Raw genomic sequence first — 25,399 nt, forward strand, 5'->3', positions numbered from 1 at the left:
AGGCTATAGTCTGGTCTATAGTCTAGTCTCTAGTCTAGTTTATAGTCTAGACTATAGTCTGGTCTATAGTCTAGTCTCTAGTCTAGTCTATAGTCTAGTCTATAGTCTAGTCTATAGTCTAGTCTATAGTCTAGTCTATAGTCTAGTCTATAGTCTAGTCTATAGTCTAGTCTATAGTCTAGTCTATAGTCTAGTCTATAGTCTAGTCTATAGTCTAGTCTATAGTCTAGTCTATAGTCTAGTCTATAGTCTAGTCTATAGTCTAGTCTATAGTCTAGTCTATAGTCTAGTCTATAGTCTAGTCTATAGTCTAGTCTATAGTCTAGTCTATAGTCTAGTCTATAGTCTAGTCTATAGTCTAGTCTATAGTCTAGTCTATAGTCTAGTCTATAGTCTAGTCTATAGTCTAGTCTATAGTCTAGTCTATAGTCTAGTCTATAGTCTAGTCTATAGTCTAGTCTATAGTCTAGTCTATAGTCTAGTCTATAGTCTAGTCTATAGTCTAGTCTATAGTCTAGTCTATAGTCTAGTCTATAGTCTAGTCTATAGTCTAGTCTATAGTCTAGTCTATAGTCTAGTCTATAGTCTAGTCTATAGTCTAGTCTATAGTCTAGTCTATAGTCTAGTCTATAGTCTAGTCTATAGTCTAGTCTATAGTCTAGTCTATAGTCTAGTCTATAGTCTAGTCTATAGTCTAGTCTATAGTCTAGTCTATAGTCTAGTCTATAGTCTAGTCTATAGTCTAGTCTATAGTCTAGTCTATAGTCTAGTCTATAGTCTAGTCTATAGTCTAGTCTATAGTCTAGTCTATAGTCTAGTCTATAGTCTAGTCTATAGTCTAGTCTATAGTCTAGTCTATAGTCTAGTCTATAGTCTAGTCTATAGTCTAGTCTATAGTCTAGTCTATAGTCTAGTCTATAGTCTAGTCTATAGTCTAGTCTATAGTCTAGTCTCTAGTCTAGTCTATAGTCTAGTCTATAGTCTAGTCTATAGTCTAGTCTATAGTCTAGTCTATAGTCTAGTCTATAGTCTAGTCTAGTCTAGTCTCTAGTCTAGTCTATAGTCTAGTCTATAGTCTAGTCTATAGTCTAGTCTATAGTCTAGTCTATAGTCTAGTCTATAGTCTAGTCTATAGTCTAGTCTATAGTCTAGTCTATAGTCTAGTCTATAGTCTAGTCTATAGTCTAGTCTATAGTCTAGTCTATAGTCTAGTCTATAGTCTAGTCTATAGTCTAGTCTATAGTCTAGTCTATAGTCTAGTCTATAGTCTAGTCTATAGTCTAGTCTATAGTCTAGTCTATAGTCTAGTCTATAGTCTAGTCTATAGTCTAGTCTATAGTCTAGTCTATAGTCTAGTCTATAGTCTAGTCTATAGTCTAGTCTATAGTCTAGTCTATAGTCTAGTCTATAGTCTAGTCTATAGTCTAGTCTATAGTCTAGTCTATAGTCTAGTCTATAGTCTAGTCTATAGTCTAGTCTATAGTCTAGTCTATAGTCTAGTCTATAGTCTAGTCTCTAGTCTAGTCTATAGTCTAGTCTATAGTCTAGTCTATAGTCTAGTCTATAGTCTAGTCTATAGTCTAGTCTATAGTCTAGTCTATAGTCTAGTCTATAGTCTAGTCTATAGTCTAGTCTATAGTCTAGTCTATAGTCTAGTCTATAGTCTAGTCTATAGTTTATAGTCTAGTCTATAGTCTAGTCTATAGTCTAGTCTATAGTCTAGTCTATTGTCTAGTCTATAGTCTAGTCTATAGTCTAGTCTATAGTCTAGTCTATAGTGTAGTCTATAGTCTAGTCTATAGTCTAGTCTATAGTCTGGTCTATAGTCTAGTCTATTGTCTAGTCTATAGTCTAGTCTATAGTCTAGTCTATAGTCTAGTCTATAGTCTAGTCTATAGTCTAGTCTATAGTCTAGTCTATAGTCTAGTCTATAGTCTAGTCTATAGTCTAGTCTATAGTCTAGTCTATAGTCTAGTCTATAGTCTAGTCTATAGTCTAGTCTATAGTCTAGTCTATAGTCTAGTCTATAGTCTAGTCTATAGTCTAGTCTATAGTCTAGTCTATAGTCTAGTCTATAGTGTAGTCTATAGTCTAGTCTATAGTGTAGTCTATAGTCTAGTCTATAGTCTAGTCTATAGTCTGGTCTATAGTCTACTCTATAGTCTATAGTCTACTCTATAGTTAGTCTATGGTCTAGTCTGTAGTTTAGTCTATGGTCTAGTCTTTACTTTTGTCCATACTCTAGTCTTTAGTCTTAATTTCGGTTTAAGTAGCGAATTACCCAGGGTGCACTAGCATTTTATATATTGACTCTACTAATTATGATTGTTTGTTTTTTATTTGTTGTTTTTTTTGGTTGATTTGTTTGCATTGAATATTTCTTCTTTGGTGTGTATGTAAACAAATGTTACTGCTACATATTTAAATTTAGTATATAAATAATATTTGTTAGTATGTACATATGTGTCAGGTACATTTGTAAATATGTAGGTTTTCTTTTTTGTTAGTTTAATCTTAATTTATAATTTGTTTGTCATTGCCTAAGGTAAAGGATAACAGGATTTACAGCATTACCAACAAACAAAAGCTAGAGAAAGCTTTTAATGAAACATACGCACATACACACACATACATACATACATTCATCACATCCACACAAACATACATTTCAAGTGTTTATGCTAAAAAAGAGAGCAAGAGTGAGTAAATTGTAAATGCTAGTGAATGAGTTCTGGTTAAATATTGAAATGTGTGCAAGTGTAAGTATGTTTTTTCATGTGTTTTCTTATTTTACCAAGAGCAAGTATTATGTATACAAGAGAAGACAAGAAGAGCCTGGCAAAATGTTGAAAAAATCAGGAAACAAAGTTTTAGAACAAATCAAATAGAACTACGAACACGTTTGTTTGTTTGTTTGATTTGTTTATAACTCATGCCTAACGGTGAGTAGTGAGAGCGAATGTGGGTGGTTTTCTTCTTTAATTTGATGTTTATAAGTGTTTGCGTGTGTGTGTTTTAGCTTTTGCTCATTGTTATTCCTTTATATATATTTTCACTTACATATTAGTGTAAAAGTAATGTATATTTAGTGATTTTTTTATGTGCATACATATATGAATATTTTTAATGCTATTTGACGTAAGTTTTATTTTAAAATTCCACCTAAAATGTAAATTTATGAACAATTTATAAACCCTCCCCCCTTAACGTATACGTAATTTTTTAACACTCATACGCCTGTTGGCAATTTGCATAAGTAATTTAATTAAATTTTTTGGTTTAGCTCATAAATTTAAAACGCATAATGTATACGTTAGAGGAGTTGGAGGTTTCTTTATTAAAACTGAAAGTGTAATCTGGTTTGTCAAGCTTTTAAAATGAAGTTTATATTTGCTCGTATGAGCAATCAGTTACTCCGTTAGAGGTGTTTAAAGAAACTAATTCTGTTTTATTGAAGCATATTATATAATTGTATAGTTAGTTGTCTTTTCGCATCTCTTTATTAAGATTTTTACAGTTTTTTGTTAATGGTGTTCGCACCTTAGTTCCAATATACTATTAATCTATCAAATATTAATCCTTAAGTCTTTAGGTTTTCAATGGTATAAAATGTTTATATTTTCTCATCAGTAGATCTCCAAACCTTGCTGCTTTTTAATATTTTTAACGCTTTTTGGATGATTTACCAGCAAAATTTGTTTATTAGGCCGTTCCATAAAAGATAATATTATCTTAGATGAGTCTAATTTTGTTTCTAAGGATCTAAGGTTTACGATTGGAAATTTTTAAGGCGATTAAAAAATTAAAATTCGAGACAGAAATCGATTAATTATTGCACTTTTCACATTTTTATTAAGCATTTACCAAGCAGTAATAGCCACTTAAGTGCTGGAGTTGGATATGTATTTGATATAAAATAGAAAATCCTGTTTAAATAAACTCCTGTTTCAATAATACATTCTTAAATATTTGTTTAACAAATTTTCAAATTTAAAAGTTTTTTCACAAAAGAACGCATGTTTTTTATAAAATAAACTAATATTGACTTTAGTCGAAAAAAAAAAATCTGGTCCAGCACACACACACAAATGCAAAAATAAGGATGTAACACTACTACAGACATATGTACAGAGAGAATAAAAGGTGCTAAAAGGACAAAGTACAAGTGAGTATACAAGTACAAGTGTTTGTATGTATAAAAACTTATACATATTTATGTACATACATATGTATGTACTTATGTAGAGATACAAGAACATTGGCATACATCCATAATATTTTATATGTAAGAGTAAAACACAAAGCTATACACGCAAACATACATACATATGAAATGAAAGTATATAAAATATACTGAATGACTTTCGTTTTTCCATTTTTTTTCTGTCATGGTATATAAATTTGTATATAAGATTTTTTTTTACATAAATGTTATAAAATATATTATAAGCATAAATGTTTATTAGACTGCTGCCTAATAGAGTGGGAAACTTTTTAAAAATTTAACTTTTATCTTAATTTATAAAAATTCTGTCTTTATTTTATTTAAGTGAAAAAGCTATTAAGTTTTAACAAATATTAACAACATTCTCTATATCCTTATTATTAAATAATTAAAGTTTGAAATAACATTTTTAACTTATTTTTTGGCAGTAGTCTAACTCTAACTTTATGTTCATGTTCAAATACTTTATTAAAAAAAGTAAATAAACCATGATCATAATTTTATTTTACACTCAAAATGTTGTAAAACTTTCGCTTAATAAATTTTTCCCTTAATTTGTTGGTATAATTTAACATAAAAGAACATTTAAATATCTTAGAATACAACCACACAATACAGTGGTTTAAAAACGTTTTAATTTGGTAATATTCTCATGACTTATAAAGCCCACTTCACAGGATCACATTTAATGTACTTAAAGTCTAATGAAAATGTAAAATGAAATTTCATTCGTATGACAAAAAACAGCTGTTTTCCTTTTTTCTATTTGTTGACATAAAAATACATCTCTGAACTAATGCGTTAAGCTTGTTATGGTTAGACGAAACCATTCATACTCTTCTACAGTTCCCTCCCCCCCCCCCCCAGGGCATGTTTCCTTGATGAAAGACCTTCATCTTGGTGTATTGCAATCCCGGGTTAAAGAGGTGCTACCAGTACCTCTAGTCTAACGCGACTATATACTGGTGATGTCAATTCACTTCTCATGGCCAGTTGCCTGCAGGACTTGTCTTGGGTGGTCAGTTGGTTGAGGGATCCACGTAGTGGCTGTGGCTTAAACCCAAATTCGCGGGAAGAGTGAGTTGCGGTTAAAAGACTAATGCATTATGAAATCTTTATTTCGGTATAAGTTCGGTGCTGTTGCCGAATGGCAATGAGATAACCCAAAGAGGAGTGACGGTGGGACAAAGCGTTGGAAGTGTGTCGGATAAATGAGAAGTATGCAGGGTTGAATGGTGCTGGATGAAAGGTATCTTATACAAGTGATACCATTAAATTTTCCTTCCTTGCCCAGGTATGTTCAGATTAAACTATGTTCATACCAGTTTTACCACAGTGTGTCCCTGTGATTAAGAACAAAGTCTCGGCTTGTTTGATGGATTCATACTTCGATCTACCTGTTACTTCTGTAGGTACTGTTACCGATGCCATCCCATCTGCGTTATTGTAAACGGAAGTGATGTTTTTACATCTCGGAAGTTAAGCAACGGGTCATAGATTAGACAACTGAAGTACTTGAGCAAAGTGCACGTATACTGGACTGGTAATTTCATATACCTAAATTGCCACCTGCGTGCAAGAAGCACAATGGGGCAGTGGCGAGTCGTCGCAGAAGCTCACCCAATGGTTGAAAAAGACCACCGTGAAATAGGCCAACACGACAAGTGTTCACGTAAAGCACTCGTCATTAGTGCTCTTCTACATACAATTTTGACAAATCGTGTAAACCGACTTTAATATATATCGTAGCGAAAAATACACACCTCGAGTTAATATCATCAAAAAAAGTTCAGTCTGGCCGATCTTTTTATGGATCGGAAAAATATTTTTTTAAACGTTAGTTTTATTTGTTTTATTCCAAATAAAGAACTTATAACAATTATTTGGTGTCTAAAAAGTCAATCGACTTTAGAACAATTGACGTTTTGCCGAAAAAGTTGACGAAGTCGACCACTTTTTTTTTAATTTTTAAAATAAAAAGTTTTTGAACCGCTGTGTATAAGTATACAGTATTGTACGAAATATAAGTAACTTTTTCGCATAATGTAATAAAAATCGAATAAAAGTTTTGTCCAAATTCTGGACTTTAGAAACTAGAACAGGATTTCCTTCGGAAATACAAGTCTAGCGATTGTGCTGGAGGAGTTAATACCACAATGTCGATAAATCAATTTAAATATATTATGTGTATACCTCCGATGAGTGTATATATTCGTAGTATATTCTTTATATATACAAAAACAAACTCGGTTTAACGGATTCAAAGGAGTATAGGACATTTAGGAAACACTGGAACACTTCCCTATCATTGCCAGACTTTGGTCGAAATTATATCCAAATTGGGTGTGATATTATTCCAGATCCCTTTGAAATACAGATACAGCAAATTCCAGGAACTGCGACCTGAAAACTGAGTTTTTGAACACTGAACGTTAACTGCTTTCATACATTTTCCTTGCAAAGGAGCGCACAACAGGACAGATAAGGGACTAGTAACCTACATACGTTCAAACCTAAGTTTATGCATAACTTATTAAGATGCTTAAGTTTTGAACACTACTGTATATAGGCATAAACAATTTAGAAATAAGCAAAAAGGAACAAAACATTTAAAATGAATGAAGACTAAAACTTACACACACACATGTCCCACTCAAACTCGTGTTAAAATCTGAATGTTATATACTAATTCATATTCATACATATACCAACATACATACATATATACATAACCATAAGTATTTATTTGTATGTACAATATATAAATGTTGTTATTGTTTTATATTCTCTGCATTGTTTATATACATTGTTAATGATTTGCATGTGCTCGTTACTGTAGACAAGCGGTATGGGGCGGGGGAGTAGGGTCAGCAGTGCAAAAAGAAAAGAAATAGACAGCAATAAAAATTATAATTAAATTTAATGATGCGTGAGTGTGTTGTGTTGTGTTCATAAGTGTATGAATGTATTAAAAAAACACATGAAAGCACAAAAAAAGTGTATAATGCCAGGGACAAAAATTTAAATACTTTTTAGTACTATTTTCTTAAAACATAATTGAAGGCGAGAAGAAACATTTAAAAAGGAATTTAATTTCATAAAGTTTAAACTATTAGATAAAAGAAAAAACAACATACAAATTTGTATCACTTTGATCTTTTAAATATCAATAAAACTAGGTTAACTGTTTCATAAGTAAGTTTGTGAAAATTCTAACAGTTGTTCTAATAAGAAGCCAATATAACGAACATTAATCGGATTTTCACACAACACGAAGAAATGTACAACAACAACTTTTAGTTACTAGATAATTTACACCAATATAATGTCGCTTAATTTTAAACTCGAAATTAACTAAAATTTAATAATTTTTAATAAAATTATATGATCAAGTCCAAAATCAAAACATACTTGTAAGATATTTAACCGATTTTTTCTATATAAATTACTATTGGCAGACATTTATAACACTGCCTATGATCTAAAATTAACGCTCCAAATACTAAAATTCCAAAAAAAAATTATTTTATTTTTAGAACACGTTTTGAAAGGATGTTAATTTCCTTTATTGTTGACACAAGTGTGTTAACCATTTAAAATCTATTATTTCCTTATTTCTGGTCACAACATGCCAATAAACAATTAGCGATAAAAATAGTTTTATAAAAAGTTTGTATTAATTGTTAAATAACATGTTTATTTCAAATAGCCGCGTTATTGATTTACAAACAAAATACAATTTCTAAATACCAGAGTTTTTTAAGGTGGCTTTTTTGCAAGTAATTTTCAGATTTAATCAAAAATGGACATAATACTTAACAGGGATGGAAAATTAAGTGTAGTTGCACTTTTTTGTAATGAAATTTGTACTAAGTTGTTTATATACTAGTCAATAGATTTACTAACAGGCAAGTCTAATGACTAACCAATCGATTAGCAAATAGACTACAAAAAAATCGGCTCCAAAGATTACTTCAAACATTGGTCCAAAGACTAATCATAGAGCAATCGGTAGACCAGAGTAGACTATACACTAGTTAGTAAACTATTACATAGACTAGTCAAAAAACTAAATCATAGATTAGTGAATAGACTAGTCATTAAACTAGTCCATAGATTAGTCAATAAAATAGTCAATAGACTTCTCAACGGACAAGTTAATAAACTGATCTATAGACTATCGAATAGACTAGTTCACATACTAGTCCATAGGCTAGTTAAAAAACTAGTCAATAAACTAGTCCACAGACTATTCAATAGACTGGTCCATAGAGTTATCAATAGAATAGTCCATTGACTAGTCAATGGAATAGTCAATAAACTTGTCAATAGAGTAGTTAATAAACAGGTCTATGGAATAGTCTGTACATTAGTACATAGTCTATAGCATAGTCAATAAAATAGTATATAGACTAGTGAATTGACTAGTCTATGTACTAGTCAATAGACTAGTTCATATGCTAATCTATAGAACAGTTAATCGACTTCTCAACGGACTAGTTAATAAACTTATATATAGACTATCGAATAGACTAGTCCATAGGCTACTTAATAATCTAGTCCTTAGACTAGTCAATAAACTAGCCCACAGAGTATTCAATATACTAATCCATAGACTTATCAATAGAATAGTCCATTGACTAGTCAATGGAATAGTCAATAAACTTGTCAACAGACTAGTTAATAAACAGGTCAATAGACTAGTCTATACATTAGTACATAGTCTATATAATAGTCAATAAACTAGTGAATTGACTAGTCCAGATGCTAGTCAATAGACTTTTCAATAGAATAGTTCATAGACTATTAAATAGTCTAGTCCATAGACCAGTAAACATACTGAATGATATATTGACTAGTCAATAAACTTGTCAACAGACTAGTTAATAAACAAGTCTACAGACTAGTCTGTACATTAGTACATAGTATATAGAATAGTCAATAAATTAGTCTATAGACTAGTGAATTGACTAGTCCATATGCTAGTCAATGGAATAGTTCATAGACTAGTGAATAGTCTAGTTTACAGATCAGTCGACATACTGGTCGATATATTAATCAATCGATTATTACATAGACAATAGAATAGTCCATAGGCTAGTCAATAGTCTAGTCGACTTCTATTCATGGGAAGATTTATTCAAATCTACAGTAGACTCAATTTCCTATACTTTGATAAAAAAATGTTTAATTTTTCTCTTGTAAATATCAAATTTTATGGTGTAGTTTCGTATGATAATACAGTAGTCGGTAATACAGTTTTGGGGAAAAAAATATTCAAAATCTGCAAAATAATGAAATTTTCTGAGAGTTGATAATTTTGAAGCCATTTATTTGACACATAGAAAACATAAAGTAAACATTTTATATATTAAAGTGTAGGAAATTGTGTCTTCTTTTCGAAAATACATAAATCTATTAATATATAAGAAACCCAAGGAAGACATTTTAGAAAAACAAAAGAGAAATGTTTTAGATCATTTCTAAATTTTCTAAGGTGGTACTACTTTGGTGACCTAGCGGCTCTACTAAAGTGGGTCTAATAAGTCCAAGTTTAAAATTTAGGTTCCACAACACCTTATTGAAATCAAACACAACACCTTATTGAAATCAAACTAAGCGTTAAGAAGTTTCTTATGTATTTCCCTGTCGGGAAGAAATAAGACAAAAACGTTTTAAGTCATTTTAGGTGTTTTACTTTGCAGAACTTCTACTCCCCCTACGATGGGTCTAAGAGGTCCAAGCTTAAAATTTAAGCTCTACAACACTTACTCTTGGAAATTCAATTGAAATCAGAAGTTCATTTACATCCTTGTCGGAAAAAAATTACAGAAAATTAAGTTGTTTTCAACTTCTAAAAACAAATAGGTTTGGTCAAGGTGAAGTCGGACAAAGTCATAATATTTTGTTTATATAAACTTTGTATAGTTCCGCTATACATTTTTCAGTATTAAAAAACAATCAGCTGTTTATTTCGCTTCACCTTGGAATCGTGATTACTTAATAGTTTTACAAAATTTAAACACAGATTACGCATTTTTTATAACATTTTCAGTTACTAAAAATAGTAGGCGTTTTTTAAGTAATTTATCTTGAATATTTCGCAAACTGACAATTAGTTCGATTAATGACAAGAGGGCGTTTTTGTTTCTTTGTTTTTTGCAAATATGTAGTTCTAGTAGTAGAAAGTGCAAAAGTGAATGTAACTACTTCAAAACTTATCATTCATACATGACATACTATCTCTGACATGTAACGATGGTATTTGGTGAGCGGGTGTAAGAAGATATAGAGTGCGAGAAAGAGAATGTGGGTGAATAAAGAGAATGTGAAAAAAGATATGAATGATATTTTGACAATGTGAGTGTGTATGTATGTAATTTTGTAGATTATTTAAAACATTCACTAGTTTTTTTTTTTTTTCTTTTATTTCTTAGTTGTTGTTTTTATAATTGTTGTTGTAGTTTGAATTTAATTGTTAAATATCTTTCATGTGCTAGAGTGCATACATGTGTGTGTGTATGTTTTATATAATTAATATATTTTTATTGTACCTAAACTTACATACACACACACACACACTTGTATATACTAGTTGTTGTTATATATAGAAAAGTTTTTTTTTTTTCATTTAGTGATAATTTTAGTTAAACTTTCTCTCTCTCTTTACAAAAATTTTTTTTCCATCTTTAGTCCTTTCAGTTTTTTGTTGTTTTACTTTGATGTCATTTTTATTATTGTTGTTGTGGTTGTTGTTCCTGTTTTCTTTTTTATTTGCGAATCGATTACTTACTTCATGCTTTAATATTTTTCATTTGCTTTTTGTTTTTGCTGTTGTTTTTTTTTTCGTGTAAGAATTTCTTTAAAGAGTACGTAAATGTTGTAGTTTGATTATGTAATTTATTCTCTTTTATTATTATTGTTGTTATTGTTGTTTTTCTTTCTTACTGTTTTTATTGAATGTGGCCGATACAAAATTTGATTGAGTTCGTCATCGTTTTTATATATTTTATCACAGCAACAAAAAAAAAGAAATTAAACTAAATAAAGAATATTGTATATAAACTGAACTAAATAGCAATATGACGAATACAAAAAGGACACAACACACCTTTTGTTATTAAAGGACAAACAAAATTGTTTATTTTTTTATTTTTATAGAAACATTTTTTTTTTTTTGTTACACACTTATGTAAAAGGTTAAACCTTTGTTTAAACAAAAACCTACAAATATAATAACAAAAAAATAACAAAATCAAGGATATTTTTTTTTACTCTAGTATTAGCAGTAGCTGTAGTAACCTCTAGATATTTTACCAATATCTAAAGTAGTTTTCTTAACTTGTTTATTTCGTTTTTTTTTTTTTTCAAAATTATTTAAAACACTTTCAAGGTGCCTTTTTTCATCGTCATCATCATCATCACCAACATCATCATTGAAAAAAACTCACTTTTCATTTAACGATTTTTCACCCTCAAGAAAAAAAAGAAACACACGAACAAAAAAATGTAACTTTTCATTTCATTTTTCACACACACACACACAAACCTACACCCGTAGTTACACTCACTTTTACACTTGCTGCTGTATTTTTTTATAAATTTTTGAATTAAAATTATCTAAAATTTTACTCTCATTTTTCCCCAAAATTAAAGTTATAAATAAAGGAAAAATTTTAAAGTTTTAATTCCTTAAATAATTTGCATTTTTTTATTATTTAGCCATACATTTATTAAGCTTTTAGGTTTTTAACTTTTTTTAAACTTTTAATAAATTTTTCCCATTTTTTTTTCTTGTGGCTTAATCAGTTAAACTCTTTTTATTTATTAATTTTTCAATTAAAATTAAATAATTTTTAAATTTTTTTTGAATAAAGTATTTGCTTTTTTTATAATTTTTTTTATAACTTTTCTGTGTTTTATATATTTTTATGTAACTTTTTCATTTAAGGACCTCTATTTTATTGTGTATTATTTAATCGAAAGCGTCGTTATTCCTTTAGTTCCTCTTTGCTTAAACTATACGTTACGGATGGCCCACGAGTAATAAAGCTGACAATTCATTCTCATTGTGTTTCAACTGTTATTCAACTTGTCGTTTTCGCCTTTTTCTGGTTGAAAATCAATAGTAAGGACACACAAGGAAAAAACACATAAAAACGATTACAAAATAACTGTGTGTTTTTTTCATTGAGAGAGCACTAAAGTCCTGTTATTCGAATATAAAGAGCTTTTTTGTTATTTCGCCGTGTGTGTGTCTGTGTAGACAATAAAGCTTTTTTGCACCTGAACACATGCTTCGTCGTATTTTGACAGAAATGGTTATTTGGTGAGGAAATGTTAAACACTAATACACGGTGAGTAATTTTAGTTTATTAAAAGAAAAATAGTTTTGAGACCAAGAGATCATCTCAATATCAACACATGGAACCAAATTTTGAGATCGAAATTAGAATGCAATCATACTATTATATAAGAAAATCGTCAATTGATTCTTTTTAGAAAAGAGGTTTCTTTCTAAAAAGAGCTCAAATTCTGCTTCTCTTTTTATAGAAATGAGTTCCGATTTTGATCCCCTTTTTACAGACAAATCTGGTAATTTTTTTATATAGTAAAGATCATCATTCTATAGAATAAAGATCGAATCTGAATTCTCTTTTCATGTAGAAATGAAAGCAAATTTTAAAACTCAATTCATACAGAAAAGAGATCAAATTGTGAAAAGATAATACATTCTCATTCTCGTTTCTTATAGAAAAGAAACTGATAATCTCTAATCTAATCCTTTTCTTATTAAAAAAGATCATATTCTAATACTTATTGCAAAAAAAAAAATCGTAGGCTGATTAGATTCCAATCATTTTATTGTGAAAAAAGATCGGATAATGATGAACTTTTCATATAGAACAGAGATAGGATTCTGATAGTAAATGATTTGATACTGAGTTTAGATTATGGTCCATTTTTCATATAGGAAGGAGTTCAGATTCTGATACTAGATTCTTATGGAAACAAATATCATACTTATAAAGAAGAGATCAGATTCTGATTCTCATATCGAATTAAAGATCTAATTCCAGTCCTCTTTTCTTGCTGAAAACATTCCTCGTTTCCTACAGAAAAGTATAAGATCCTTAAGAAATCATCTTCCTTAAAGAAATTAAACGATTCTGAAGAAATGAAAGGATCGAATTAAGATCCTCTTTTCGTGTATAGATCGTATTCTGATTCTAGTTTCTTATAGCAATTAATCTGATCCTTTTGTCATATAAAAAAGAGATCAGATCCTGACACTCTTTTCATGTAGAAAGATATTCGATTCTAGTCCTCTTTTCATATTAGAATAAAATCGGATTTCTTATAGAAAGGTATCTGATCCGGGTTCATATAGAAAAATGATCGGATTCTGATCCGATTTTCATATAGATAAGAAATCATATTTTGATCCCTGTTTCCTATAGAAATTAATATGACTTTCATAGAAACCAGATCCGATTAGAATATGGTCCATTTTTTCATATATAGAAAATATATCGAATTCTGATACTCGTTACTTATAGAAAGGAATCTGAACCGTTTTTCATATAAAAAGAAGATCAGATTCTGATACATATTGGTAAGCGATCGGATTCTTTTTTCGTAAAGAAATGTGTTCTGATTCTGTTCCTCTTTTCATAAAGAAATGAATCTGACTCTGATAGAAAAGTATGGGATCTGATCCTGGTTTTTTAAAGAAAATAATCTGATCCATTTGTCATATAAAAAGGACTTCAGATTCTGAATCTCGTTTCACGTAGAAAGACATTATGTTCCATTCCACTTTTCATATAGGAATGAGATCGGATTCTGATCCTTGTATAGAAAAGTGATTAGATTATGATCCGATTTTCATATGGAAAAGAGATCTGATTATGATCTTCGTTTCTTATAGAAATCGATCTGCTACTGCTAGAAAGGAGATCGAATTATGATTATCTTTTCATATAGAAAATATATCGGATTCTGATCCTCTTTAATTATATAAAAGAATTTGATACTTTGTAATAAAAAACGGAAGATATTCTGATACTCTTTTTATGTAAAAAGACATCAGATTACAACCTGCTTTTAGAGGAAGAGAGTTACCAGGTTCTCTTTTCATATAAAAGAGATCAGATTCGTATCCTCTTACTTTAACCTATATAAAACTATTTATCGTGGACTTTAATTCTGTTATCACTCATAGAGTTGTTGAAATATTAACAAATTTAATTTTAAATATAAAACTTTATTAAATTATATACAAAATGAAAGGTACTTAATGGCAGTTACAAAATTTCATTACGAGTATTATTACAAAATGTCCACTAATCTGAACAACATTTATCCACAAACTTACAACAAATACACTTTAAGTGTTAACAATAATATATTCAAAAACACAACCATTTTACTAACATTATTCAACAAACTGGAAGGTTTGGCCGAACTGGAACTTGATGATGAAGTAGAAAAGAAGAAAAATTTACGTTTCTCCTTAATAGCGGGTAATTTTTCACATTGAGCATGGAACCAATTGCCAGTAATACCATTACTATTTTTCGAAATTATACAAATTTCTTTGTCAATTGGTTGAGGAGTCTTAAAGAGCGATGTGGGTATTTCAGCCTTGCGTACATTATAATCAAAATCTTCTTGATACAAAATATTATTATCGGGATCACGTATATAGACTAGAAAATCGGCTACATCACGGGCGGTTACCACAAACCAACGTATGCTAACATTATTGTTTTTGCTGTAAAAAGATAATATGATCAAAATTTCAAATATTTTATAGGAATTTTATCAAACTTACACTATAATATCTCTAAACAGCACATCGGATAGTTTTTCATATTCCAATCCGGTATACATTTCTCTTTCTTCATCCGTAGTACATTGTAAAGTCTCATCCTCTACATATTGTAAATAAAGATCCCTATTAAATACCGGTGTATCACAGGCTATATCACGAAAATCTTCCTTCAAGGTGGCCAATTGCATGAGATAATGTTTTAATGGTCTGGCCGCACAATTACAATGCAAAGGATTACCGGCAAATTTAACCTCAGTGCCATTTTTAACATTCCACACTAATGACAAAGGAAACTCGGTTAAACTATTATTTCTCAGATCAATAGTTTCAAATCTGGGTTCCTTTAGGAATTTGGTGAAATTTAATTTATAAATATGATTATTATTTAATAAAATGGTGGTTAAATTTTGTGGCAAATCAAACGTATGATCTTCAGACTGTAAATTGCTCAATTCATTATTGGAAAGATCTATATATTGCAAACGTGTAAAATTGCCCAAGACCCCACGTCTCAATTCATTAATGCTGTTATAGGATAAATTCAATTTCAACAGCTTCTTAGTGCCAAATGTAATGTCATAAGTTAAGACAGGCATTTGGTTATAACTCAAATCTAAATATTTCAGATTATAGGGTATATATTGATTTTCGGGGAATGTCTTTTTGGTAACAAAACTTATTTTGTTGTAACTTAAATTGAGCTGTAAAGGAGAAAGAAATTTTGTTAAAAAGTTTATAATATTACAGTTTTAACTTTGATACTAACATCTTCCAAACTTAATAAATCATCGAGAACACCATGGGTTTTATTATCCAGTTTTGTTATGAAATTATGAGATAAATCCAATTTACGCAAAGAGGGCAAACCTATGAACGCTTCAGTGGGTATGTTGTGTAAAACATTGGATGACAAATTCAAATTTAGCAGCTGCAAGAGACCCTCAAATGATCGTTTGCTAAAGAAATAGAATTAAAGATATTTTAGATCACTACAAACTGCAAAATGTTAACTAAAACTTACTTGATTTCTTTTACACCATTTCCATGCAAATTTAACTCAAATAATACCGGCAATTTGCCAAAAGCATTCTTCTCCAACACTGTAATGTTGTTGTTCTAAAAAGTAATAAACAAATTATTATTTCAGAATAGTCCAGTCAAAATTATATATCAAAAGAATATCTGATTCTGATCCTCATTTTATATAGAAAAGATATGAGATTATGATCCACCCTTCATATAGAAAAGATATCAGATTTTGATCATCTTAAACATAGAGATTCTGAACCTCTTTTAATATAGAAAAAAGACCAGATTCTGAACTCTTTTTCATTGAAATCTATGTAGTTCTGATCCTCTTTTTATATAGAAAAGTGAACAAATTCTGATCCACATTCAATATAGAAACATATCAGATTCTGATCTGAAGAAATCACATTCTGAAAATCTTTTTATATAAAAAAGAGATCATATTCTTATACTCGTTCCATATAGAAAAGAGATCTTCATTTAATCTTCATTGTATATAGAGAAGAGATCACATTTTGATCCCCATTTTACATCTCGGGAAAAGATCTGTTTATACAGAAAAGAGATAAGATTCCGATCCTTCTTTTACATAGAGAAGAGCTTAAATTCTTTCTCGTTTTCGGATTAGATTTCAAACTTATATTTATATAGAATAGAGAGGTTATGTTATGACCCTATTTTTATATAGAAATTATATAAGTTTCTGATACACTTTGTGGTACGGATTCTCTTTTTAGAGGTCAGATTATGATTCTCTTTTTATATAGAAAATGTGTTATTTTTATATTTAAAATATCCTTATATATAGAATACACATTCGAATTTAATGCCGAAAAGAGATCAAATCTGTTGTGATTATATAAAACAGATTCTGATCATCTTTTCTATATATTAAAGAGATGAAATTCAGATCTTTTTATCTTTTAAAGAGATACCAATCCACTTTATATAAAAACGAGATCAGATAATGATTCTCTTTCTATTAAAAGTATATCATTTTCTGAATCCTCAAATGAAACATATGGAAGGGAGTATTTCTAATCTTCTTTTATATAAAAATACGATCAAATTCTGATCTCCAACAATATCTGTGTATTTCTCTAGTGAATAATTTACCTGCAAATACAAATACTGCAATGTCGACATGCTCGCCAAACACTCCAATGGCGGTCGGGTAATACCATTTTCTTGCAACAATAATTTCTGCAATACCAATAAGCCCTTAAAACTTTGCTGTTCCAGAGAATCGCCCAAACGATTTTTACTTAAATCCAAATAAATCAAAGAATTCATCACCGGCCAAGTATTCGGAGGTATAGATTCAATTCTATTATCACTCATATACAATTCATTTAAAGATATAGGAATTTGAAAGATTTTCGTTAAGAAATTATGATTTAAGTTCAAAAATCTTAAACTAGTCAATTTGGCTAAGGCGCCACGTATAATATTATTTAATTTATTATGACTTAAATTCAAAGTCAAAAGTGTAGGCAGAGTACCAAACATGGAGGATTTTATTTCCTCTAGACTATTATAGGAAAGATCAATGGAACGTAAGGAAAATAAGTTTTGAAAGACGGCATTAAATATAGTGGATATATTATTGTGACTGACATCGATAGTGTGCAGTTCATAAAGTTTGGGAAAGGAATTTTTGGGTATTTGGGTGATATTATTATGCGAGGCATTTAACACCTTTAAACCAGTCATGTTTTGTAAAGGAATCTAAAAAATTTAAAATAAATTATTAATTTACTTTTAATAGAATTTTCATAATACTAACCTGAGCCAAACTGGTGAGCAAATTATGACTCAGTTGGAAATTAGTGGCAAAAGTGGTCTCATCGAAAACATTTTTCGAAAAGTTTTTCAATTTATTAAACGATAAATCCAAAGTCGTAATATTAACACAATTTTCAAAAGCTTTAGGTTGTATGGTCTCCAAACCATTATGTGATATATTTATAAGGGCCTGATAAATATCCTTAAAGGAGTTTTTCTCTATAAGGGTTATATTATTCTCCGCCAAATCCAAAATCTAAGGATATTACAAAAGTATAATTAAAAGTATTGTAGATATAAATTTAAGGTTTACTTACTTCAATATAGTTCAATTGAGAAAACATTTGAAATTCAATTTTCTTTAAGGCATTACGAGCCAAATCAATAGTACCAATACGAGCCACTGAACCAAATGTACCACGACCCACATCTGATATACGATTGTCGCTCATATAAAGGCGTCTGAAATTAAGAAATTATACATTATTGTAACAATTTAAATAAATTTTTGATTTACTAACCTTAAAAATCTCATGCCTCTAAAACTATTGGCATCTAGACGTTGTATCTTATTGTGTGATAGATTCAAAACTTTTAATACAGCGTTACGGGCAAAAGTACCACGTGATAATTCCGTCAAAGCATTATGCGATACATTACACCAGCCCATTTTAGTTAGATCCGCAATATGTTGAGCTTCTAGTTTTTTGATTTTATTAAAACTTATATCCAAAACTTCCAATTCACGTAGATTTTTAAATTGATTACGTTTCAAGTTTTCTATAGCATTGCCATGTAGATCCAAAGTTTTCAATTTACGCAAAGGCTTCAATAAAGATTTTAAATAAAAATTTTATTAAATATATAAAAAATACAAAATTTTTCACACACCTGAAAAACTTCTATGGGTACATCATTTAAAGGCCCGTTTGTTATGCGCATCACCTCAACACGACCCGAGATGTATTGTTCCACAAATAGATTTTTGTCTAAGTTGGTGAAATTGTGTCCATCAATTTGTAAATTAACTAAATTGCCCAGTATCTGAAAGTTTAAAAACAATTTTAGTAAAAACTCTTAAATTTTTGCAATATTTTGAAATTCAGATTTTCCAGTATTGGAATATGCCAAAAATGTATCCGAAATGTCTATCCAACATATCGGAAAAATCGTTTACTTACACCAAATGATAACGGTGTTATTTGCGACAAATTTGTATGTATCAATTCCAATTGTTCCAATGTTTTATTCACACCAAAGAATACATAATCCTCTAGAGTCATTAGTGGTGTATCCAATATTGTTAAATAACGTATTTTAACCTTTGAAAATATGGGACCATAAATGCGTTCTGAAAGTGTTTTTATTTATTATTGGCTTTGGCAAAAAATTTAATTCTAAAACTTACCAAAATTTCCCTTATTAATGGTTAAATGTTCCACAGGCAACTGTAGGGCAGCTAAATTTAGCATAGCCACCGATAAAGTGGCCAAATTGGTGTTATCACATGTTACATAGATGCCTATGTCGGAACCTTTAAGGCACTGACAGGGATAGATTAGTTTGGGTCTGGAAAAAGTAAAAAAAATAAAATAAATTTTAAAAAATTAAAAAATTTTCAGTCCTTTATTATCGAAAAGCATTAGTTTAGGAGCAAATTTTAATTCTTACAATAATAATTATACAAAACTTCGCATAACCGAGACTAGACTATAGACTAGACTACAGACTAGACTATAGACTAGACTATAGACTAGACTATAGACTAGACTATAGACTAGACTATAGACTAGACTATAGACTAGACTTTAGACTAGACTAGACTAGACTTAGACTAGACTATAGACTAGACTATAGACTAGACTATAGACTAGACTATAGACTAGACTAGACTATAGACTAGACTTTAGACTAGACTATAGACTAGACTATAGACTAGACTATAGACTAGACTATAGACTAGACTATAGACTAGACTATAGACTAGACTATAGACTAGACTATAGGACTCAGACTATTAGACTAGACTATCGCCTAGACTATAGACTAGACTATAGACTAGACTATAGCCTAGACCTATAGACTAGACTATAGACTAGACTATAGGAAAAAAATAAAATAAATTTTAAAAATTAAAAAATTTTCAGGTCCTTTATTATCGAAAAGCATTAGTTTAGGGAGCAAATTTTAATTCTTACAATAATCATCATACAAAACTTCGCATAACCGAGACTAACTTAGACTAGACGACTACTAGTACATAGACCTATAGACTACTATAGACTAGACTATAGACTAGACTTTAGACTAGACTATAGACTAGACTATAGACTAGACTATAGACTAGACTATAGACTAGACTATAGACTAGACTAGACTATAGACTAGACTTTAGACTAGACTATAGACTAGACTATAGACTAGACTATAGACTAGACTATAGACTAGACTATAGACTAGACTATAGACTAGACTATAGACTAGACTATAGACTAGACTATAGACTAGACTATAGACTAGACTATAGACTAGACTATAGACTAGACTATAGACTAGACTATAGACTAGACTATAGACTAGACTATAGACTAGACTATAGACTAGACTATAGACTAGACTATAGACTAGACTATAGACTAGACTATAGACTAGACTATAGACTAGAATAGACTATAGACTAGACTATAGACTAGACTATAGACTAGACTATAGACTAGACTATAGACTAGACTATAGACTAGACTTTAGACTAGACTATAGACTAGACTTTAGACTAGACTATAGACTAGACTATAGACTAGAACTATAGACTAGACTAATAGACTAGACTATAGACTAGACTAAATAGACTAGACTATAGACTAGACTATAGACTAGACTTAGACTAGACTAGAGACTAGACTAATAGACTAGACTATAGACTAGACTAGACTAGACTATAGACTAGACTATAGACTAGACTAAAGACTAGACTATAGACTAGACTATAAACTAGACTCTAGACTAGAACATAGACTAGACTATAGACTAGACTATAGACTAGACTATAGACTAGACTAGCTAGACTATAGATAGACTATAGATAGACTATACGACTAGACTATAGACTAGACTCAGATGATATAGACAGAAGACTAGACTAAGACTAGACTATAGACTAGACTATAGACTAGACTATAGACTAGACTAGACTAAGACTAGACTATAGATGACTAGACTATATGACTAGACTATAGACTAGAATATATAGACATAGACTAGATAACTAGACTAGACATATAGACAGACTAGATAGACATAGACTAGACTATAGACTAGACTATAGACTAGAATATAGATAGACTATAGATAGACTATAGACTAGACATGGACTAGACTGACTAGACTAGAGACTATAGACTAGACATAGACTAGACTAGACTGAAAGACTAGACTATAGACTAGACTATAGACTAGATATAGACTAGACTATATAGACTATAGATAGACTATAGACTAGACTATAGACAGACTATAGACTAGACTATAGACTAGACTATAGACTAGACTATAGACTAGACTATAGACTAGACTATAGACTAGACTATAGACTAGACTATAGACTAGACTATAGACTAGACTATAGACTAGACTATAGACTAGACTATAGACTAGACTATAGACTAGACTATAGACTAGACTATAGACTAGACTATAGACTAGACTATAGACTAGACTATAGACTAGACTATAGACTAGACTAAGACTAGACTATAGACTATAGACTAGACTATAGACTAGACTATAGACTAGACTAGACTATAGACCAGACTAGTGGTTAGTGATTACAGGGCCTTAAAGGGTTAATTCAACAATTATCTTCTAAAAAAATTTTATTTTACAAAATTTTAATTTAAGAAATTTTAAATTTAGCGCAAAAAATCAAAATTTTACAAAAATACTTAAAAAAAAAGAAATCTTTTAAAAAGCCTATAAGAAAAAAATAAAACAAAACTCACTTGGCTGGACATTTATATTTTGGTTCACCATAAACATAAACTGCTTCCGTGAACGTTGTAAATGATAATATAAATAACAACAAAGATCTCAAGGTTACGGAATTGGTAATTTCTGCAGACATTGTTGACGAATACAGGGCAGCAGCAACAGTAGTCTTATTAGAAACTTATCGTATACAGTTAACAAAATAAAACACCTTAAATGGCTAATGATGTCGAGCAGCGGTGGTGGTTCTTCAAAAAAAATTATTGAGTCATTTTATCTTATTAGCAACAGGTTTGTTGCTTGAATCTTTTGTTTTCGAAAAAAAATCTACGAATAAACAAAACAACAAAATTGTAATTAAATTGCAACAAAACTTGTAATTTATATTAAAAATAAAACTGCCACAACAACAAAAAATTAATAATATGCCAATAATTTCACTTTCACAATAATATACAAAACAAAATAACAATAAAAATTAAAATAAACAAATTCTTATTGTTTTAACAACAACTATATTATTTAAACACTCAAAACAAAGAATTAAATTAGAAATAATGTTATTACTTTAAACACACAATACAAAATTATATAAAACAACTTTGCTACCAAACACTTAATTATGTTAATAAAGTCTTTATTATTAATTTCTTGTTTTCTTGAGCAACAACATTCATTTTATACCAATTCCCTGTTATTGTGATTTATCTGCAGCTATTGTGATTTAACAATACTATTGTGCTTGATTATTTTATAGTTATAAATACAACCCTGCGCTTTGGGTAATGAACACCACCCGTTGTGTACGTATAGTGTAAAAAACAAGCGGGAGAAATATTCTTTGCTCCCGTTTCGTGCCGCCATTGCTTAAACAACCAATCAGCGAGCTCGCTTCGCACACTGTGACAATTGTTGAAGAAAAATTCGTATACATGTACGGATTTGTGGCATGGTGTTAGTGCAAAGGGAGAACGCGATTTTATTTGCCTTACTACAAGAAATTTGTTCAATACGGCCGCCATAACTAATTTGAGTTTTGTACAAAATAGTTGCAAACTGTTAGAAAAATTACCAACTTCTAATTCAAATTATTTTATCAGACAGAGAAAAAATTAATTAACTAATAATTACAATAAAAAACAAAGAACAATTGAAAAAGTGCAAAACTAATATAGTGTGTGTTTCAATAAAAAAACGAGGAAAAAAAGTACAATCGAACAATGAGTTACTCTGCCGATGTATTGAATTCTGCTCATCTTGAACTTCAAGGTGGCAATGGTGCTGAATTACGTCGTCCCTTTGACCCCACGGCTCATGATTTGGAGTCTACATTCCGTTTGACAAGGTTTGCCGACCTCAAGGGTCGCGGCTGCAAAGTTCCCCAGGAGGTATTGGGTAAATTGGTCTCAGCCTTACAGCAAGATTATTCATTGCAAGACCAAGATGCTCAATTTATGAATATGGCAATACCACGCATTGGTATTGGTCTAGATTGTTCTGTGATACCTTTGCGCCATGGTGGCCTGTGTTTAGTACAAACCACTGACTTTTTCTATCCCATTGTCGATGACCCTTACATGATGGGCAAAATAGCGTGTGCTAACGTTTTGAGTGATTTATATGCCATGGGTGTTACGGATTGTGATAATATGTTAATGTTGTTGGCGGTCAGCACCAAAATGACCGAAAAGGAACGTGATGTGGTTATACCTCTAATTATGCGTGGCTTTAAGGACTCTGCTCTCGAGGCTGGCACTACAGTGACTGGTGGCCAAAGTGTGGTCAACCCCTGGTGTACCATTGGTGGAGTGGCCTCTACCATTTGCCAACCCAATGAATACATAGTACCCGACAATGCTGTGGTGGGTGATGTTTTGGTCTTGACCAAACCCTTGGGTACTCAGGTGGCTGTCAACGCCCATCAGTGGCTGGATCAGCCAGAACGTTGGAATCGCATTAAGCTGGTTGTTTCCGAAGAAGATGTACGCAAAGCCTATCATCGTGCCATGAACTCTATGGCTCGTCTTAATCGTGTTGCTGCTCGTCTTATGCATAAATACAATGCTCATGGTGCTACTGACATCACTGGCTTTGGTCTGTTGGGTCATGCTCAAACCTTGGCCTCGCATCAAAAGAAGGATGTCTCCTTTGTCATTCACAATCTTCCTGTCATTTCAAAAATGGCTGCTGTGGCCAAAGCCTGTGGTAACATGTTCCAACTTTTACAAGGTCATTCAGCCGAAACCTCTGGAGGTCTCCTTATCTGCTTACCACGTGAACAAGCTGCAGCCTACTGCAAAGACATCGAAAAACAAGAGGGCTACCAAGCCTGGATCATCGGTATTGTTGAGAAGGGCAACAAGACTGCCCGTATTATTGACAAACCCCGTGTCATTGAAGTGCCCGCCAAGGATTAAGTCGTCATTCTGGAGTGCTTCTAGAGTGCAGCTTATTCATTTTATGTAAATCTTTATTATCACTTATTATTCGGTTTAATTTTATTCCTCAGTGGGGACTTTTTGTTTTTTCAAATGTAACAGAAATTTTGACAAAATTGATTTTAAACAACATTTGTTGTTGCATTGGGATTAAACACAAAAGTTCGTGTTACTTCATCCTTCATAATTTATGTTTTCTTTCCTTTTTATTTTTATTACATTCTTTTTAAAAAAATTAATGTAAATTCGTAAATATCATTTTATGAAGCTGTTAATTAATAAGATTTTTTATTAAGTTCTACTTTTAATTTTTGCCTAAAATTATCACCTTTTTTTTTTCTCTGTTTGATGTAACATAATATCTCGTATAACTAATAATTAGCTATAATAATTTTAATTGGCCAAATTGTGTACTTCCTTAACGCATTTTACACTTAGTTTATCACACCCCCTTTAATAATTTTGTCTTAAACAAATATTTTACCACAGACGCACAACAAAGAATCAGAAATTAATTTTGCACTTTATACATTTAAATTTTCCTTCTTCTTTTTTTGATTAGTTTAAAATTTAACTTGTATTCTTAATCGTACGTATCGTATGCATTTTATTCAATTAAATATAAATAAAGATATTTTATAAATAAATAATAAAAAAAACTTGATGCAGCACAACACAGGTGGCTGTGTGGTGTCAGTAAAAAACAAAAGATGTTGTGTTTGTTATTTATGTTAGGGTTAGAAATTTTAGTTACATGAACTATGAACTTTGTTGTTTACATTGTGTTTTTAATGTTTAAAAGCAAGAACTTTGCAATTTAAAACCCTTTAAATCAAGAGGAAGTAGTGTTACTGATGTATAACCTTAGATGTCTTCCCAAAATCTTCTAAGCTTGAATAAATCTAAAAAAAATTGTTATCAAATCAATTTATAATTAAGTTCAACTTTAAGTTTAATAAGGAAATTTATTAATTAATGGCTTCATTTTATAAAATAAAATATTTATTACTTGCTAAAACGATTTTTTAGAATGAGCATCTCCGTATGACAAGTGTCCTGAGCCTGTAGGATGAAACAACAAATTTTTAAACTAAAGTATCC

General features: G+C 30.5%; 2 protein-coding genes across 3 annotated transcripts; one reads left to right on the plus strand and one right to left on the minus strand.

Annotated features, from left to right (window-relative positions):
- Window positions 1–14,458: 14,458 nt before the first annotated feature.
- LOC119616128 (toll-like receptor Tollo) lies at window positions 14,459–22,529 on the minus strand. 2 transcript variants are annotated; one of them, XM_037972354.1, is made up of 13 exons: window positions 22,428–22,529; window positions 21,875–22,187; window positions 19,285–19,445; window positions 19,058–19,227; window positions 18,768–18,920; window positions 18,398–18,702; window positions 18,194–18,338; window positions 17,878–18,132; window positions 17,208–17,819; window positions 16,084–16,178; window positions 15,829–16,018; window positions 15,063–15,763; window positions 14,459–15,002 (listed from the first exon to the last, which is right to left on the minus strand). In XM_037972354.1, exons 2-13 carry the CDS (start codon window positions 21,994–21,996, stop codon window positions 14,600–14,602), a joined length of 3,312 nt encoding a protein of 1,103 aa, XP_037828282.1. In that variant the 5' UTR covers window positions 21,997–22,187; window positions 22,428–22,529; the 3' UTR covers window positions 14,459–14,599. The 2 variants fall into 2 exon arrangements, with proteins under 2 accessions (XP_037828282.1, XP_037828283.1); XM_037972355.1 differs by having other exon boundaries at window positions 14,476–15,002; window positions 22,470–22,516.
- Window positions 22,530–22,770: 241 nt separating this feature from the next.
- On the plus strand, window positions 22,771–25,007 carry LOC119616129 (inactive selenide, water dikinase-like protein). Its single transcript, XM_037972356.1, has one exon. It carries the CDS (start codon window positions 23,081–23,083, stop codon window positions 24,275–24,277), a length of 1,197 nt encoding a protein of 398 aa, XP_037828284.1. The 5' UTR covers window positions 22,771–23,080; the 3' UTR covers window positions 24,278–25,007.
- Window positions 25,008–25,399: the final 392 nt, after the last annotated feature.

Source organism: Lucilia sericata, unplaced genomic scaffold (assembly GCF_015586225.1).
Source record: "Lucilia sericata isolate MDLA Ls3-8-SP2 unplaced genomic scaffold, ASM1558622v1 Contig000058F_arrow, whole genome shotgun sequence".
Taxonomy (NCBI): domain Eukaryota; kingdom Metazoa; phylum Arthropoda; class Insecta; order Diptera; family Calliphoridae; genus Lucilia; species Lucilia sericata.